The following is an 18,087-nucleotide window of genomic DNA, read 5'->3' as shown; positions in this document are numbered from 1 at the left end:
ATTTTGTCTATTAAAAATGTTCCTACTTCAACATTTGTTGACTGATTTTGAAAAATTCCAACACCAACCATGATTCCAGAGCATTACATTTTTTGAGCATTTAAAAAAAAAAAATCCATCTTTTCCCGAACTTTCAATGGAATTCCCATTTGTAAAAAATGGGACATTTTTTAAAGTTCTGCAACTCCTATATTTTTCAACTAATTTAAACCGTTTTTAACTTCAAAATATTCAGCCTGTTCAGGAATTGTGTGCTCTCCTTCAACAATCCTAAAAAATGTCCCGGATTTTCTAGAATTCACAGTTTTAGGGACAATACATTTCCAGGAATTCCTGTTTTTTTCCTAACCTTATTTCCAACTTATTAATGCGATGACTCCTTTCGCATTTTTCAACCCACATCAACCGTTCCACTGTCAAAACGTTCCTCTTGGTCAGGACAAAATAACAAGTTGGTTTGAGAACTTGGAAAAATTCCCGGTTTTCACGAAATTCCATACCAAGTCTAACACCAACCTATTCAGCTCATTCAGGACATTTATGCTTGATCATTTTCAAAAAATTCTCGAAATTTCAAAATATCCAGGACGTTCCCATTGAAATGAATGGGACATTTTTCCAGATTGCACAATTCCCACACTGTTCAAACCATTCCAACATCAATACATTCTACTCATCCTGGACATTCAAACTAACACTTTCCCAAGTTCCACACCAAATTCCGGTTTTCTTCGGACTTTAAACTCTTCAACATTCAAATTATTCTTACATTCATAGTGCATTTTGTCAGCATTTCAGCATTGGAGCATTCACATGCAATTCCTTCGGGAATTGCTCGATCTAGTTATTTTGATAAAAGACCCCAGCTTCTTACAGGTTGAATGCGTTTGAAATACTGTCTGTATTTCGTCTTTAATATATTTCAAAGCAAAATTAATACATTTTGCAAGCATTATCAGTGGTGAACCAAGGAAATGGTGTTTATAAAAACAATGTTCATCCTCACAGACAGGGATGGGAATTTTCCGTGGATCCGCGGAATCCCAACGATTTTGGCGCGGCCAGGGTAATTTCTGTGAATCGTTTAAATCCGGGGAGAAAATTATAGGCGGGGTTAGGTACTTGTGTTTTTTGTCTCTGCGTTGACCTAGTTATCAGTACAAGGCAGAGAATTCCCGCAAAAAATATAATGCCAATGTGTGAAGGCACCAGATTGGCTAGCTCTACTATCAGCTGACAACATCAACCAATGACATTGCCCGTTATAGGCGTCTGCACGCGTCGTTTGCCGACATCTAGTCCCTGATCCTTAATTATTGTGAGTGTTTCTGAACCCGTGTTCTGTTTATATTGGTTGTGTTTATCGGCGACTAATCTGGAAAGAAAAACACAGTAGCTCTCAATTAACACGTTTCTTTATTGACAAAACAGTTTCAGACATGGTTTTAAGCTTATTCAAGATAGGAATGCTTAATTAGCGAAAGATATCGATAAGGGCGTGAGAAACAAATGGAACTGGGCATGGCTCGATATATCTATCAAACTGAAGCTGAAGATTAACAACAATGTCGTAGAAGTAGACTAACTGATCAGCGATTTCATTGCAAAGTGCGATGAACCGGGACGTACTCAGTGCTTATATTGCAAGGACACTGTGAACTATGGGTCTCGGGGAATGGTGGCACTCTTTGACCACGCAAAATTGGCAAGGCATCTAAGTAAAGTGAGTTTACGGAGAATAATTCTGGTTAATCCATTTGTAGGCCTATTTTTGTCTTTAATCCAAAAGTGTGCAAGAATGTCATATATGTCTAAACTTGTATACATAAATTTCATCACATGATACATTTTTATGAAAATATTTGCTAATAAATGTGAATTTTTGGTCAGGAGAATATTGTTAGATTTTGACTCAAAATAGCAGAAAATGCATCCTAAGCTAACATAGATTTCCAAATTTTTCTGGGAGGCATGCCCCCAGACCCCCCTAGCAGGCGAGTGCACAGCCAAGGCCGCACAGCGGTGTTTTAGGATTAAAAAATGTTCAGCTGGTTTTGTATATCTTTATTCCCATCCCTGCACAGAGCAGTGAAGCGCATTTTGATATCCCTGACACGATTTAAGATCAATTGTTTCAAAGAAACTAATGTTCTGTCGACTTTCCAAAAATAGACATTTTTTTCTCCTCCGCCCAAAAAATTTATTTTTTAAGCATCAGTTTAAAGTGTCAGTATAAAATATCAGCAGACACATTAAATATTCATACCAAACGGACATGCAAATTTCTAGCACAGTAAAGAGTGACATCACATAACTGGTTGAGGCCGATGGCCGCCACACACACACAGTGCCCTTTTATAAGGTGGAGTTACTTCCTTACCTCCGTCGCTACATTGGTTTTCTGTAATGCGTGAAGATTAAAGTATTAAATTCATAGTGGAGGAAATAAGTCTTTGATCACTGCTGATTTTGTAACATCAAACTTCAATAGACATTTTATTTTAACAGCGACACAATATGAGTCAATCCATCAGGATTTCGTAGGCTCTTGTGATTGTTGCGGCCTAAAATACCAGAGTTTTTGCCGCAAAAATAGATATGAGGCTTATTTTTTTTCAACAACATTGAATCAACTTATTTGTAATTATTTGATATCAATGTTTAAAGGGTTCCTTGTAACCTCCAAAAAGCACAGGACTTCAACTAAAATTGTAAAACAAATTGTGTATTGATGTTTTACTCATTCTATAGCACACTGACTTAAAAGTAGAAAACTAGATGGCAGTAAAAGCACGTACTCGTAGGTCTGTCAAATTACTGTACTGTTTTAATTATAACAGGAAACCGCAGCAAAGGCTTCCTTATTGTCTGCTCTGTGGTCCACAAGTTGAAGACATTCTCTGTGTACGTTTTACACTTAGTCTCAAACATTAATTTAAGTTCAAACTAGTATTGACCCGATACCAATATTTTGGTACCAATACCAAAATGATTTAGATACTTTTCGGTACTTTTCTAAATAAAGGGGACCACCAAAAATTGCATTATTGGCTTTGTTTTAACAAAAAAAAAATCTAACCGTACATGAAACATATTTATTATTCCAAGTTTGTCCTTAGGTGGTGAACGTACTAGACAAGGTGTCTTTTAGTAGTAAGTAAGCAAACAAAGGCTCTTAATTTAACTTCTGACGTATGCAGTGACATATTGTCATTTATCATTCTATTATTTTGTCCAAATGATCAAGGACAAGTGGTAGAAAATGAATTATTAATGTACTTGTTCATTTACTGTTACTATCTGCTTACTTTCTCTTAACATGTTCTATCTACACTTCCGTTAAAATGTAACAATCACTTATTCTTCTGTTTGATACTTTACATTAGTTTTGGATGACACCACAAATTTGGGTATTAATCAGATACCAAGTAGTTACAGGATCATACATTGGTCATATTCAAAGTCCTCATATGTCCAGGGACGTATTTCCTGAGTTTATAAAGATAATATAAATTCAACCGGACCGGTACTTTTCAGAGGCAGTATGGTCCTGAATATGATTCATTAGTATCGCCGTACTGTACTAATACCGGTGTACCGTACAACCCAAGTACCAACACATTCACCCCGCACATTAAGAACATTGTCAACTGTTGACAACAATCTATTGGGCTTATTTTTGTTGGTAAACAAACAATGAGAGATGATCATTACACTTCAACATTTCTAACAGGCTAAGTCAGCATTACAAATGAAAATGTGTTCATTGTCTTACACTGGATAAATAGATGTCAGCTAGAAAGTAAACTTTAATGCATTACATTACCCAGAAGACAGGAACAGGAAGTAGATGGTTATTGTTACACGTTGTCTCGGCTTTGTCCACACAAGAAACAAACATAAGTTTGGATTGGACCAATGACACAATCGTTTGAGAGAATTTGGTGAAAATGACAACTGGATAAAATGTGCGGGGAAGTTGCAGGCACTGAACAAAATTGCGAGGTTTGGTTAAATTCTTGCAGGGACTGATTCATTTCTGTTGATTTCCTACCAACCAGTTAGCATTGTGACCCACATAAAGTGAGTGCATGAGTACTGTCCCTTTTTAAGAAAGCATTCCTAGACTCAAATAATATTTTCCTCTACTGTACACTGCTCATTTATAAACTGTAGATGAGTATTTTTTTCTGCAGCTATAAAACTTTGATCATCAACAGTATGTGGGCTTATATTTCTTTGAAGCACATTTCCTGTATTGTTGAAGTCCTCAACATGTTTTGCAACAAACTCAGAAATGTTTGATCAGATATCATTTTTCTGCATTAAAGCTTGTTTTCGCAAGCATCTCATCACAAAGAATTACACATCTTTTGAATTCCGTATTAGTTGAAAAGTCACGGTATTTTAGAAACCATTACAAATCTTGTTCAATGTAAAAGGATTGAAATCAAATCAGGGGTTAGCTTGAAAAGTTGATCAGTTGTAGTTTCTTCTGTCCTGATAATTTGCATATTTAAAATGCTGTATCAAGTCTCTACTAAAGTGGGAAGCAAAGATATTCAGGTGACTTTTTTTTTAACGAGAATGTAAAAATGATTTCTTACTGACAGTCTGCTTGTCCAGCAACATTTCTATAAAATATGATTGTTTAAATGAACACAGTTCACACTAAATACTGGAAATACTTTTCGACAAACTTTGTTTTAACAATAAGGATGTTATGGTACAAGTATATTTGTAATCCGTTTTCAGTACACAAATGCTAGCATCTTTCCACACAGACATTTTAGGTGAGGGACAGGAAGTATGTATCATTACATTTATATTATATTGCTAAACAAAAACAATCCAGTCTTTGACTAAGGATGGTGCCAGGGAGACCCCTGAGCATAAAAAAAACCCTCTTCAGGCATCCCCACTAAAACGTAAACAAAAACCAGAAGTACCACCGTATTTTTCGGACTATAAATCGCAGTTTTTTTCATAGTTTGGCCAGGTGTGTAACTTATACTCAGGAGCGACTTATGTGTGAAATTATTAACACATTACCGTAAAATATCAATATTATTTAGCTCATTCACGTAAGAGACTAGACATATAAGATTTCATGGGATTTAGCGATTAGGAGTGACGGATTGTTTGGTAAACGTATAGCATGTTCTATATGTTATAGTTATTTGAATGACTCTTACCATAATATGTTACGTTTACTTACCAGTCACGTTCTCAGTCGGTTATTTATGCGTCGTATAACGTACACTTATTCAGCCTGTTCTTCACTATTCTTTATTTATTTTAATTTGCCTTTCAAATGTCTGTTCTTGGTGTTGGATTTTATCAAATAAATTTCCCCCAAAAATGCGACTTATACTCCAGTGCGACTTATATATGTTTTTTCCCTTCTTTATTATGCATTTACGACAGGTGCGACTTATACTCCGGAGCGATTTATACTCCGAAAAATACGGTAGGTTGATTGTTTTTCAATTACCCTTTCTGGCTGACACTTGATTAAGTTTTGGTCCTCCTACTTGAAACAAGAAGGAACTCATACAAATCAAAGAATGCTTCCCTCTTCAAACTCTTACGTTTGTCTTCACTAAAACTAAGTACTTCTAAAAAGTCCAAGCAGTTCAGCTTTTTGTTCCCCTATTATTGCAGTTGATTTCCTAAAAGTTCCACTTTTATTACAAGCTAATGTTCCCATCTTGCTCCTGAAGAAATTATATATTTTTCTTAGTTTGTTTCTTGCTTAATCTTTTATTGGGTTTTGGTAGCCCCGCCTCTTGTTGCCATGACGACGCTTTAATCCCGATGGGCTTCGAACCAAGTGCTTGCTGTGAGGTGTCGAGTGGTCTTCCCTTCTCGTCCTTCAGACTGGAAAAGAGCGCTTGGTACAAAATGCAGAGGCTGTGCTTTGTTTCTTGAAGCTTCTTCACGGCTTCTTGGTTTTCTCTGCTCAATTTCAAGCGATGGCGTCTCAAGCGTGACACGTCTTCCTGCAGACCAAGCAAAGTATCGAGTTTCCTCCTCCGGCAGTTCTGAGCAGCTATCTTGTTCTTCCCGCGTCTCCTTATGTCCTTGATGAGGGTGCGCTGCTCTTTGCTGAGTCGGTGGTTGTCCAAGAGCTCGTTGAATTCCTCCACTGGCAGATGAACAATAAGCGCGTTCGAGAAATTAATCTTTTGATGTTTCTCTTCTCGAGTCCTACTTCGACTTTGTGACTTGCGCCTGGAGGAGGAGCGCTTGTAGGTCTTGCCAAAGTCATGTTGGGGAAAAGTTCTCATGGTCATGAATGAAGAAGGCGTTGCCCTTTGCTTGTTATACGAGTGATCATGGACGATGTTCTCCATCCATGAGAAGTTCTTACAAATCTTGTGATCCCGAGACTGGAGAACATGACTATCCTCCTGCTTGATGGTCAGCCCGACTTCCACGTGTGATGTATACAACTCTTCGCCCTCTGCCTTGTCCTCAAAGAAGGAACTTCTCACAGTGGAAGTGCCAGAGAAAGAAGAGGTTCCAGAAGTTGAAGAAGAGCAGGAGGAAGTTGATGATTCAGATGTGCATTTAGAAGAAAAACTATGGCTGAAGTCTAGAGAAAGTCCAGAATCTGAGTCTGCTTCGCTGTCACAGTCTGAGAAGAGAATACAAAGAAAAGGTTGAGGTTCACGTACAGTTTTTCGTTGATGGGGTCACTGGCATATCTTAGAATAGTTGACTATTGACCGTAAGAGGGAGGTCATCGGAGTGCCTGAGGCCCCGTGGGCAACGGGTGTGTTGGAAGGATTTTCCGAGATGGACGCCTTCGAAACTTGCCGTAGCTCCCCCATCCAACACAGCGCATGCCTCAGGAGGGCCGACACCCATGGTTGGCCCTGGTGGAACTCACCTGAAACTACAGCTGGCGTGCACCACCATGGTGTAGCTTGGCCTGGAGGACTCACTGCTCCCCTCTGGTAACAGTAAAAATCATTTCACAGGTCCACCTACTAAAAACAACTCACTACCTTTACTTGCTGTAGATCAGTGGTTCTCATATGGGGATATGCGTACCCTTGGGAGTACTTGAAGGTATGCCAAGGGGTATGTGAGATTTTTTTTTTAAGTATTTTAAAAATAGCAACAATTCAAAAATCCTTTATAAATATATTTATTGAATAATACTTCAACGAAATATGAATGTAAGTTCATAAACTCTGAAAAGAAATGTAACAATGTTGACAGCTAGATTTTTTGTGGACATCTTCCATAAATATTTATGTTAAAGATATCTTTTTTCGTGAAGAAATGCTTAGAATTAAGTTCATAAATCCAGATGGATCTCTATTACAATCCCCAACGAGGGCACTTTAAATTGATGATTACTTCTATGTGTAGAAATATTTATTTATAATTGAGTCACTTGTTTATTTTTCAACAAGTTTTTTATTTTTACATCGTTTTTCCAAATAGTTGAAGAAAGACCACTACAGATGAGCAATATTTTGCACTGTTATACAATTTAATAAATCAGAAACTGTACAGTAGTACTGCATTTTACTTCATCTCTTTTTTTCAACCAAAATTGCTTTGCTCTGATTAGGGGGTACTTGAAATAAAAACAATTTTCACATGGGGTACATCACTGAAAAAAGGTTGAAATCCACTGCATTAAGACACTTAAAAAAAGCTTTTAAAAATGAGAATTGTATAAAACGATCAACTCATGTTATATTTTTGGGTAACATTGCAGTGATGTTTCATTGGTTTTTGGTCAAATATTTTTAGTATTTGTTTATATAACAGACGCTTCACTACACAGCTCATGGCCTGTCCTCAGACCATGACACAAGACATATGGGATCAAATCACTGCATGCATGTAAACTTGTGCAGTTTGAACAGTTAAACAGCCTGAAACAGTTTATTTCTTTTTATGGTCTTAGTAATTTTTTATAATATCGCCATCAAATTATAGCAAAATATCACCCAAATATTGAAATTCCTTTACCTGCTCGGTTTTATTATGTTGACCTGGATTTCATGATTGTTTCTTCAAAGACATTGAGACTATCTTGTTATAATTTAGGGTTAAACAGATATTTTGAAGCCATGTTGATATTTCAGCAAACTGTTTATCTCTGAAGCCTGTTGAATGAATGATTGTACAAAACCCAAAAGCAGTGAAGTTGTCACGTGTAAATGGTAGATAAAAAACAGAACAATGATTTGCAAATCCTTTTAAACTTAGGTTCAATTGAATAGACTGCAAAGACAAGGTCAAACTGGTAAACTTTGTTAGTTTTGCAAATATTAGCCTATTTGGAATTTGATGCTTTCTACATGTTTAAAAACAACTGGCACAAGTGGCAAAAAATACTGACAAAGTTGAGGAATGCTCATCAAACACTTATTTGGAACATCCATCAGGTGAACAGGCTTATTGGGAACAGATGGGTGCCATGATTGGGAATAAAAGCAGCGTCTATGAAATGCTCAGTCATTCACAAACAAGGATGTGGCAAGGTTCACCACCTTGTCAACAAATGTGTGAGCAAATTTTTTAAGAACATTTCTTCACCAGCTATTGCAAGGAATTTAGGGATTTCACTCTCTATGCTCCCTAATATCATCAAAAGGTTCAGAGAAACTGGCGAAATCGCTGCACGTAAGCGACAAGGCCGAAAATCAACATTGAATGTCTGTGACCTTAGATCAATCCTTCAGACGGTACTGCATGAAAAACTGACATCAGTTTCTGATTTTACACCATTTATTTCAACACATTGTCATAATTCAAGATATGATTTAAACCAATTTATGGTTTGTTTAGATACATTAAATTGTTTTAATTTTGTCATCCAAACTAGGTGATTTACAGTGTCGAAGGTTTTTTAAAATCTAAAAATACTGCTCCGACATATTTACACCCCGCCATAAGGGACACTTGGTTGGCAAGACCGCTTGATGGCCGTGCGTCAGACACAAAAAAGGCTCAACGCTATCCCCATTAATTCAAAAGACCAAATGTTACTGTGGTGAGAAGTCCAAAGACCAGATACTCAACAGGTAACTCGCAGCCGTCCAGCTGGGGCAGAACAGAGGGACCGCCAAAGCAAAGGGATTACGTGAAAATTGTTAAATAATTAAGCGATCAACACTTTTATAGAGTTTTTATCCAAACAAGGGACACATTCATCAATTCAGTTTTTCAAAGGACGATTGGCAACCCTATGACCCAGTTAGATCTCCTCTTGTTAGTGTAGTATCTGTTACCATGTGAAGACACATGTTTTTCGAATGTGTCAGCAGACATCCAGTGTTATTAGTAATGGGACTGGGCGATATATCAATTTTGCAAGGTATTTTGATATATTTTTAAACAAGATATGAATTAAGAAAATATCGTAATAGTGATATCATTTTTTTCACGTTAATATGACTAAACACAGCTTATTTGTTGTGTTCTTTGTTCCGCAACAATCCTTCTCCCCTTCCTCCTTCCAAGCCGTGCATGTCGTCCACCCTCCCTCCCTCACACTGCACTGACCCACAACAACACACAGGCAAATCTGAAGTCTGACTGTGCCACAGCAGTGTGCCAGTGACCAACAATAACTACGTTTTCCTGTAATGAGTATGTTATTTGATAATCCATTCCAGTTTATGACTGCAGTGGTACAAAAAACTGTTTTCAAATTAAAAATAACTTAAAAATTGAAGCTGTGTAGTTTAACTATATTTTCCAGTAGCTTGGCAGTACCTTTTGTCACTTTTTAAACAATTAGCGATTTCTGTAGCTTATAATAATAATAATGGATTAGATTTTATATCACGCTATTCTATTGTTAGATACTCAAAGCGCTCACAGAGACGTGGGAACCCATCATTCATTCACACCTGGTGGTGGTAAGCTACATATGTAGCCACAGCTGCCCTGGGGTAGACTGACGGAAGTGTGGCTGCCAGTTTGTGCCTACGGCCCCTCCGACCACCACCAAACATTCATTCATCATTCATTCACCAGTGTGAGCGGCACCGGGGGCAAGGGTAAAGTGTCCTGCTCAAGGACACAAGGGCAGCGAGTTTGGATGTCAATAGGTGAGAAGCAAACCTGCAACCCTCAGGTTTTTGGCATGGCCGCTCTACCCACTACGCCATACCGCCCCCAAGCTTAGTTATTTTTAGACCCATGTAGCGGTTAGCTAAACTACATGCTACAAAAGAAGAGAGCGGGAGAAGAGAAAGAAATGGTCAAGTGTAACTCCATGGGCAAGGGACAACATATAATGCAAAGATCAATGATTGGTTGGTTTACGTATAAGAACATCCATGATTGGTTGGTTGGTTTAAAATGTGTCACGATTGGTCAAGAGTAGAGCAAAACATTAGGGACAGAGGCAAGATAGGGGGGGTCATAACAGACATCCCTTATATGACGACGAGAGAGTCAGAGAATTGAAAAGAGAATATTCAAGCGAAATGTACGCCGAAGTGAGGAAGATCATTGCCGCACAATGAGGTAAAGTCACTTACTTGGCGCTGACCACTTCTAGTAGGACCACATGAAAGGGTCTAGTAAGACCACAGACGTGTGGTCTAGTAGGACCTGTCTGGTTCAATTACTGAGGACATCTATTAAACAGACAAGAAGCAAGGAACCATGCAAAGACAGAGTTCAATTTAGCCCATGAGGAGAATGCATGATTATTCTAACAGACCACAGAGGTGTGGTCTAGTAGGACCACAGAACCGTACGTGTGTGACCGTCCATTACATCGTCAACTGGGAATTAAAAAGTGCCTGCCTGCAAATGTATTTATCTTGAGTTTGATACATTTGGTTATATTTGCACAACTATTTTATTTATTTTACTTCAAAATAATCCATCCATCCATCCATTTTCTACCGCTTATTCCCTTTCGGGGTCGCGGGGGGCGCTGGCGCCTATCTCAGCTACAATCGGGCGGAAGGCGGGGTACACCCTGGACAAGTCGCCACCTCATCGCAGGGCCAACACGGATAGACAGACAACATTCACACTCACATTCACACACTAGGGCCAATTTAGTGTTGCCAATCAACCTATCCCCAGGTGCATGTCTTTGGAAGTGGGAGGAAGCCGGAGTACCCGGAGGGAACCCACGCTTTCACGGGGAGAACATGCAAACTCCACACAGAAAGATCCCGAGCCTGGATTTGAACCCAGGACTGCAGGAACTTCGTATTGTGAGGCAGACGCACTAACCCCTCTGCCACCGTGAAGCCACTTCAAAATAATATTTTTCAATTTTATTTATGTTATGTAATCCTGTGCTACTCAAGCAGTTTATTTTCTGCACTGTTAATACCCATCTTGACGAACTGGTTAACAGAGGTGTAGACTCGAGTCACATGACTTGGACTCGAGTCATGAATTTGATGACTTTAGACTCGACTTGACAACATGTAAAAAGACGTGCAACTCGACTTAGACTTTAACATCAATGACTTGTGACTTCACTTGGACTTGAGCCTTTTGACTTGACATGACTTGCTACTTTCCCCAAAACCCAACGACTAAAAAGTTATTCAGGAGCGCTCCATATCTTCCATTGTGTACGCATGTGTGTCAGCTTGTGTGCGCTACCTGTCTGTACAACGGCCAATCAAATTACATCCACATTATTTTCGTCCCACAGCATTCATCCAATCAAATTGCAGGAAAACCAACGAAGAAGAGCTCTCAACGCGCCAGTGAGGAAAAATTACGTCAAAAATAGTTTCGTTCGTGTATTAAAACAACGTCTTGGTCAACAGAAAACGAATTGCCGTATGCAAAGCATGCGTCTGGAAGATTACAGACAGAGACGAAACAACTTCTAACTTAGTTCGACAATGGAAGTTGCACAAAGAAAGGTAAGTTTTGAATGTAAGCTAACGTTTATTGGCTGAGTAACGATACTTTTATTTGCTATGTAGTTAAATCAGTGAGGCTGTAAACTCACTGCTAACGTTAGAACCATAGACATCTTATTACTAGACGCAGCATCAACCGCTACTGGCGCTGACGAGAAGGGGGCGGGGTTGCCATCTTGGAGTGGTGATCCACTCCACTCAGTGCAATACATTTGTCAGGAGCAATGAACTGTCAACACATTTTACCTCACTGAATACCACTGATATTCACGCGTGTTTTTGTCATTTGTAACTATGATAAAGGACACATGTTTTGGCGTGTTCATAGTTTGCTTAACAGTAATAGAATATTCTTATATGCTGTAAGTGACCAGACGTCTGAGATCAAAACTGGGAATAATAATCCCAGAGTAGGGGGAAAAAAACGGTCAGCTATTTTTAAGTTGAAGAAACAATATGATTACGTTATACATACATGTGTATATCCTACATAAACAATGTATGAATATATTAGGTATCTATATATTTTACGGACCAATAGACTTTATCTCTGTTGCTGCAACCGCAGAGAGTTTATTCTGTCTTGACACTTTGTATTGATATTTTGTATTACATTCTTCCTGTAAATGATCATGTTTACAGTGATTGTTTAATATGTATTTTTCATGTATGTTGCTTTGGATAAAAGTGTCTGCCAAATACTTAATACTTAAATAAACACCTGAAAGTCTTTATATCAGCTCAAACCACCAATCTGTTTCACTGGATTCAGAATAAAACCAAAGTTGGTCTTACCCAACAATGTTAGTATTTTAATTTTGTTACTTGAAGACTTATTCCTGGATACAATTATAATGTTAAGAGAGTATTGTCTTATGTTTTGCCTAAAATGAGAATGCATCATAATCAGTGGCGGCGGGTGAATTGTGAGGCTGAAAGTTTGTAAACCAAATATCTGTAGGGGCGTCATCCTCCCCCAGAAGATTTGTTTGTGATTTTCACATACAAATATTGAAGATCTTTGCTCCTTCTGAACTCTGGTAATATTATTTTCACAAAATACAACCAATAGTATGTTAATGTTAAATCTTACTTGTGAAAAGTAATCCCCCGATTCCTAGTTTCAACATTCCGCTCATTTGAGCAGGAAAATGCTGAACACCAGCCTCTCAACTGTCAGTTTAGGCTGCTCGCCAGCTCTTCATCACCACTTCAAGATGGCGGCCAAATTGCTCGCGTCACAGCAGCCAATGCTGCGTCTACTTATAAGATGTCTATGGTTAATACGTCATTGCAAACACTACAATCTGTTGCGTCCACTGCAGTTCGCTACCTTATTCATACTTTTTATTAAGTGATTTTTTTTTTAAGCAGGGTTGCATGTTGTACCTACACATAATGTTACGTTAGTGAATGTTTAAACACAGTAACGTAAAGGTAGATAGCGGTTAGCAGCACCGCGTACTTTAGCCACCTACAAAAAGACTGCGATGAGGTGGCGACTTGTCCAGGGTGTACCCTGCCTTCCGCCCGATTGTAGCTGAGATAGGCGCCAGCGCCCCCCGCGACTCCGAAAGGGAATAAGCGGTAGAAAATGGATGGATGGAAAAAGACAAACATAGTCAAATAAAGGTCAGTTAAAATGTATACTATATTAAGAATATTTTTACAAATTCCATAGGGCCCTGACGTCTTAAAAGTACAACTTTGTTCATTGTTATGTTCATGTATTTATGTTTTTTATGTGTACGCACACATAAAGAAACATACAGTATGAGATGAGATAAATGAGATAAGGTAAGAACAGGATGTAAACTGTTGTGGAACTAGTTACAATTCAATATGCCATGGAAATACAATGTTAACACTTTAGTGCAAATAAGTACAGTTGCACTTGTTTTTTCAAATGCGTTTATTCTGTAAAAGGAATGAGTTAAATGTTTCAAATAAGTGGTTAATAATGCTATTATGAAGTGCAACGTCAGCACTATTTTTTTTTATCATAAATACATAGAGCGTTTTAAAAGCATACACAATCTGTGTAAATATATAAGTCCGTGGTTAAAAGTACTTGAAATGATTCGAAACTCAAAAGGCAGGACTTGGGACTTGACTTGAGACTTTCCAATTTTGACTTTGGACTTGACTCTGGACTTGCCTGTCTTGACTCGGGACTTGACTTGAGGGCAAAGACTTGAAACTTACTTGTGACTTGCAAAACAATGACTTGGTCCCACCTCTGCTGGTTAATAAAAGTTCCACTGACTGTTTACAGTACACTTGTCATTCACTTCAATTTCAGTGAATATCGCTCAAAAATGAATATCTTTATGTGTATGCGTTCAACGGAAAATATATTGCGATGTTTATCGTACATTGAGTTTAAGTAAAAATGTACCGAGAGATACTTTTTCGTCCATATCGCCCGGCCCTTATTGGTAATAGTTGCTTATTGGCCAAACCTAAAAGGGTGTTGCCTCCAAAGGAGGAAGTCAGGATTTTAGGGCTATCAGATAAAGATGGAACATCAAAGCCCTACCTCAGGACATCACTGAAGTAGGCCCATTGTGCATTGACCCAGTGACCCTAGCTTTATCTTTGGCTGCACACATCTGGACCTCGTTACCAGCCCAAAGGCTAAGGGTCACGGGCTGAGACACGGAGACAATTTTGGGGACAAAAGAGTTGACGCAACTAACTCGGGAGGCTATAAAGATGGATGTTTGGTGCACACGCAGGAGGTTGGATTCTCTCCTGCTTGTTCAATCAAGCAGTGTTAGTTCAAATGAACATCACCAGAATCAACCATGAGCCTCCACACACCCCCGCTACCCTTCAGCCCAGGACAAAGCCATGGTACAACACTACTGTATCGCAGTGACGTGCGGTGAACTAAACACCAGGTGAGGCATACATACTTTTTTTTCTTCTTTTTTTTATTTTTTTACTTAAATTCATATGTGAAGCTCTGGTCAATGTTGATTTAGGATGCACATTAGAGTAACAGGAAACAAAAGGGAGTTATTAGCTTTCATAAAAACGTTATCATAATGATATTATGATAAATGGGTCCAAAAACTTTTTGATAAAGTTGTTATTAAATACTTTTTGGTCCCATTTGCTTTTAACAAAATAAATCAAGTATTGTGAGTGTATTATACCTTTCTGTATTTGTATCTGAAGCAGCAATAGCTATCCTCCATGAAAACGTCCTTTGTATGCTCGCATTCATTTTGTCTTAAGAGAAGTATTTAATCTTGGATACAGTATATAATCCTCCCCTTTGGCAGAAACATTCATTTAATTCAATTTCATTCCAAGAAATTAAACAATATTTTTGCATCTGACAAAAAACACCCACAAATGCTGGCTTACTCTAATAAGAACTCCATGTTTTTTATAAATACAGTTTAAAAAAAAAAGAAAAGAAAAAAATGCTGGCTTCACCTTGGAGAGACCTGTGTCTGCTAGCTTGAGCGCCCCGACTTCTCCCAGTGTGGCGAGTCAAAGTACTGCTGAGGCATTGAACTGCAAGTTGTCAATATATTGCCCCCTACCTTGAGCCAAAGGTACTTGGTGCCTCAACACCTGCCTTTTCCACGTGATTTTGACCATGAAAATTATCAAAATATACAGGAACCACACCAAAATCACATAGAAAGCATAAACCAAAAGAGAAATATTAAAACTTATTTTATGTTATTACTTAGTTTTGGAACATCTCATGGTTAAGCCACCTGGTGGCAGGGGAGGCACTGCCTCACTTGCCTCCCCTGACAGCACGTCACTGCTGTATCAGCCTTTCCAAGATTTCCTAGGTTCTAAACCAAAGGCAGAGGGCTGAGCCAGGACAGATGGTGCACTTTCGAATGCATTTACAACTCCAACTTAGGTTTCTCATAAATATTTATTTGCAAAAAGGTCTTCAGTCCATTGTTCGTCCAACATTACATCCAAGGTTAACAAAATACTTGTTTAACTACGTAAAGAGCTATAGACAACAATAGAAGTTGTCAAAAACAGTTTTCCCCGCCAGAAATTTGTCCAATCAATTTCGCCTGTGTGCCCCTACATGCTCTTGTCACAGGTGCTGTAAATGACAGTTTCTAAGTCAATAAATTATTTGCAATAGATATTTTTATGGCAATTAAATCAATAATTTAGCTTAACATATCCAGTGCTAGAAAAATATAAACACAAAAATGGCTACCACTTGCTCATAGTTGACAGTAATAAGCGACAAATCCATCCATCCATTTTGGGGTCGCGGGGGGCGCTGGTGCCTATCTCATCTACAATCGGGCGGAAGGCGGGGTACACCCTGGACAAGTCGAGTTTAATAATAATAAAATCCTTAGTCAAAGACCAGTCCTGATACATGTGACCTTGTATAGCTGATTAAGTAACCATCGGACAAACTTAGTGCTCAGACTTCAGTCGGTGAGAAGTTTATAGGAACACGTTCTTAGACAGTGTTTGACCAACACTGCATTTCAAAACCAGTCCACCACTTCTATGGTAGGTTTATCCATAAAAAGTGCTGTACAAACCCCGTTTCCATATGAGTTGGGAAATTGTGTTAGATGTAAATAGAAACGGAATACGATGATTTGCAAATTATTTTCAACCCATATTCAGTTGAATATGCTACAAAGACAACATATTTGATGTTTAAACTGATAAACATATATATATATATATATATATATATATATATATATATATTTGCAAATAATGATCAACTTTAGAATTTGATGCCATCAACACGTGACAAAGAAGTTGGGAAAGGTGGCAATAAATAGTGATAAAGTTGAGGAATGCTCATCAAACACTTATTTGGAACATCCCACAGGTGTGCAGGCTAATTTGGAACAGGTGGGTGCCATGATTGGGTATAAAAACAGCTTCCCAAAAAATGCTCAGTTTTTCATAAGAAAGGATGGGTGAGTACACCCCTTTGTCCATAACTGCGTGAGCAAATAGTTAAACAGTTTAAGAACAACGTTTCTCAAAGTGCAATTGCAAGAAATTTAGGGATTTCAACATCTACGGTTCAAAATATCATCAAAAGGTTCAGAGAATCTGGAGAAATCACTCCACGTAAGCGGCATAGCCGGAAACCAACATTGAATGACCGTGACCTTCGATCCCTCAGACGGCACTGTATCAAAAACCGACATCAATCTCTAAACGATATCACCACATGGGCTCAGTTACACTTCAGAAAACCACTGTCACTAAACACAGTTTGTCGCTACATCTGTAGGTGCAAGTTAAAGCTCTACTATGGAAAGCGAAAGCCCTTTATCAACAACATCCAGGAACGCCGCCGGCTTCTCTGGGCCCGAGATCATCTAAGATGGACTGATGCAAAGTGGAAAGGTGTTCTGTGGTCTGACCAGTCCACATTTCAAATTGTTTTTGGAAATATTCGACATTGTGTTATCCGGACCAAAGGGGAAGCGAACCATCCGGACTGTTATCGACGCAAAGTTCTAAAGCCAGCATCTGTGATGGTATGGTGGTGCATTAGTGCCCAAGGCATGGGTAACTTACACATCTGTGAAGGCACCATTAATGCTGAAAGGTACATACAGGTTTTGGAGCCACATATGCTGCCATTTAAGTGCCGTCTTTTTCATAGACGCCCCTGCTTATTTCAGCAAGACAATGACAAGCCACATTCAGCCCGTTACAACAGCGTGGCTTCATAAAACAAGAGTGCGGGTACTTTCCTGGCCCGCCTGTAGTCCAGACCTGTCTCCCATCGAAAATGTGTGGCGCATTATGAAGCGTAAAATACGACAGCGGAGACCCCGGACTGTTGAACGACTGAAACTCTACATAAAACAAGAATGGGAAAGAATTCCACTTTCAAAGCTTCAACAATTAGTTTCCTCATTTCCCAAACATTTATTGAGTGTTGTTAAAAGAAAAGGTGATGTAACACAGTGGTGAACATGCCCTTTCCCAACTACTTTGGCACGTGTTGCAGCCATTGAAATTCTAAGTAAATTATTATTTGCAAAAAAAAAAAAATAAAGTTAAGAGTTTGAACATTAAATATGTTGTCTTTGTAGTGAATTCAATTGGATATGGGTTGAAAGGGATTTGAAAATCATTGTATTCTATTTATATTTACATCTAACACAATTTTCCAACTCATATGGAACCGGGGTTTGTATGTAAGGAGGTGTATCTTACA

The 18,087-nt window shown here is 38.5% G+C and overlaps 1 protein-coding gene across 2 annotated transcripts in view; it reads right to left on the bottom strand.

Moving 5' to 3' along the window:
* Positions 1 to 1,397: 1,397 nt before the first annotated feature.
* LOC133556222 (endoplasmic reticulum membrane sensor NFE2L1-like) overlaps positions 1,398 to 18,087 on the bottom strand; it is a 25,538-nt gene continuing 8,848 nt past the window's right edge. The window contains exons 5-6 of one of the 2 annotated variants that reach the window (XM_061905941.1): positions 6,896 to 6,959; positions 6,505 to 6,640 (exon numbers count right to left, since the gene is read on the bottom strand). In XM_061905941.1, coding sequence (XP_061761925.1) covers positions 6,634 to 6,640; positions 6,896 to 6,959 — 71 coding nt within the window. In that variant the 3' untranslated portion in view covers positions 6,505 to 6,633. Of the gene's footprint in view, positions 6,641 to 6,895; positions 6,960 to 18,087 lie in introns of both variants that reach the window. The other variant, XM_061905940.1, reaches the window with a different exon arrangement.

Source organism: Nerophis ophidion, linkage group LG07 (genome assembly GCF_033978795.1).
Source record: "Nerophis ophidion isolate RoL-2023_Sa linkage group LG07, RoL_Noph_v1.0, whole genome shotgun sequence".
NCBI lineage: Eukaryota > Metazoa > Chordata > Actinopteri > Syngnathiformes > Syngnathidae > Nerophis > Nerophis ophidion.
This window is presented reverse-complemented; position numbering and strand designations above follow the sequence as displayed.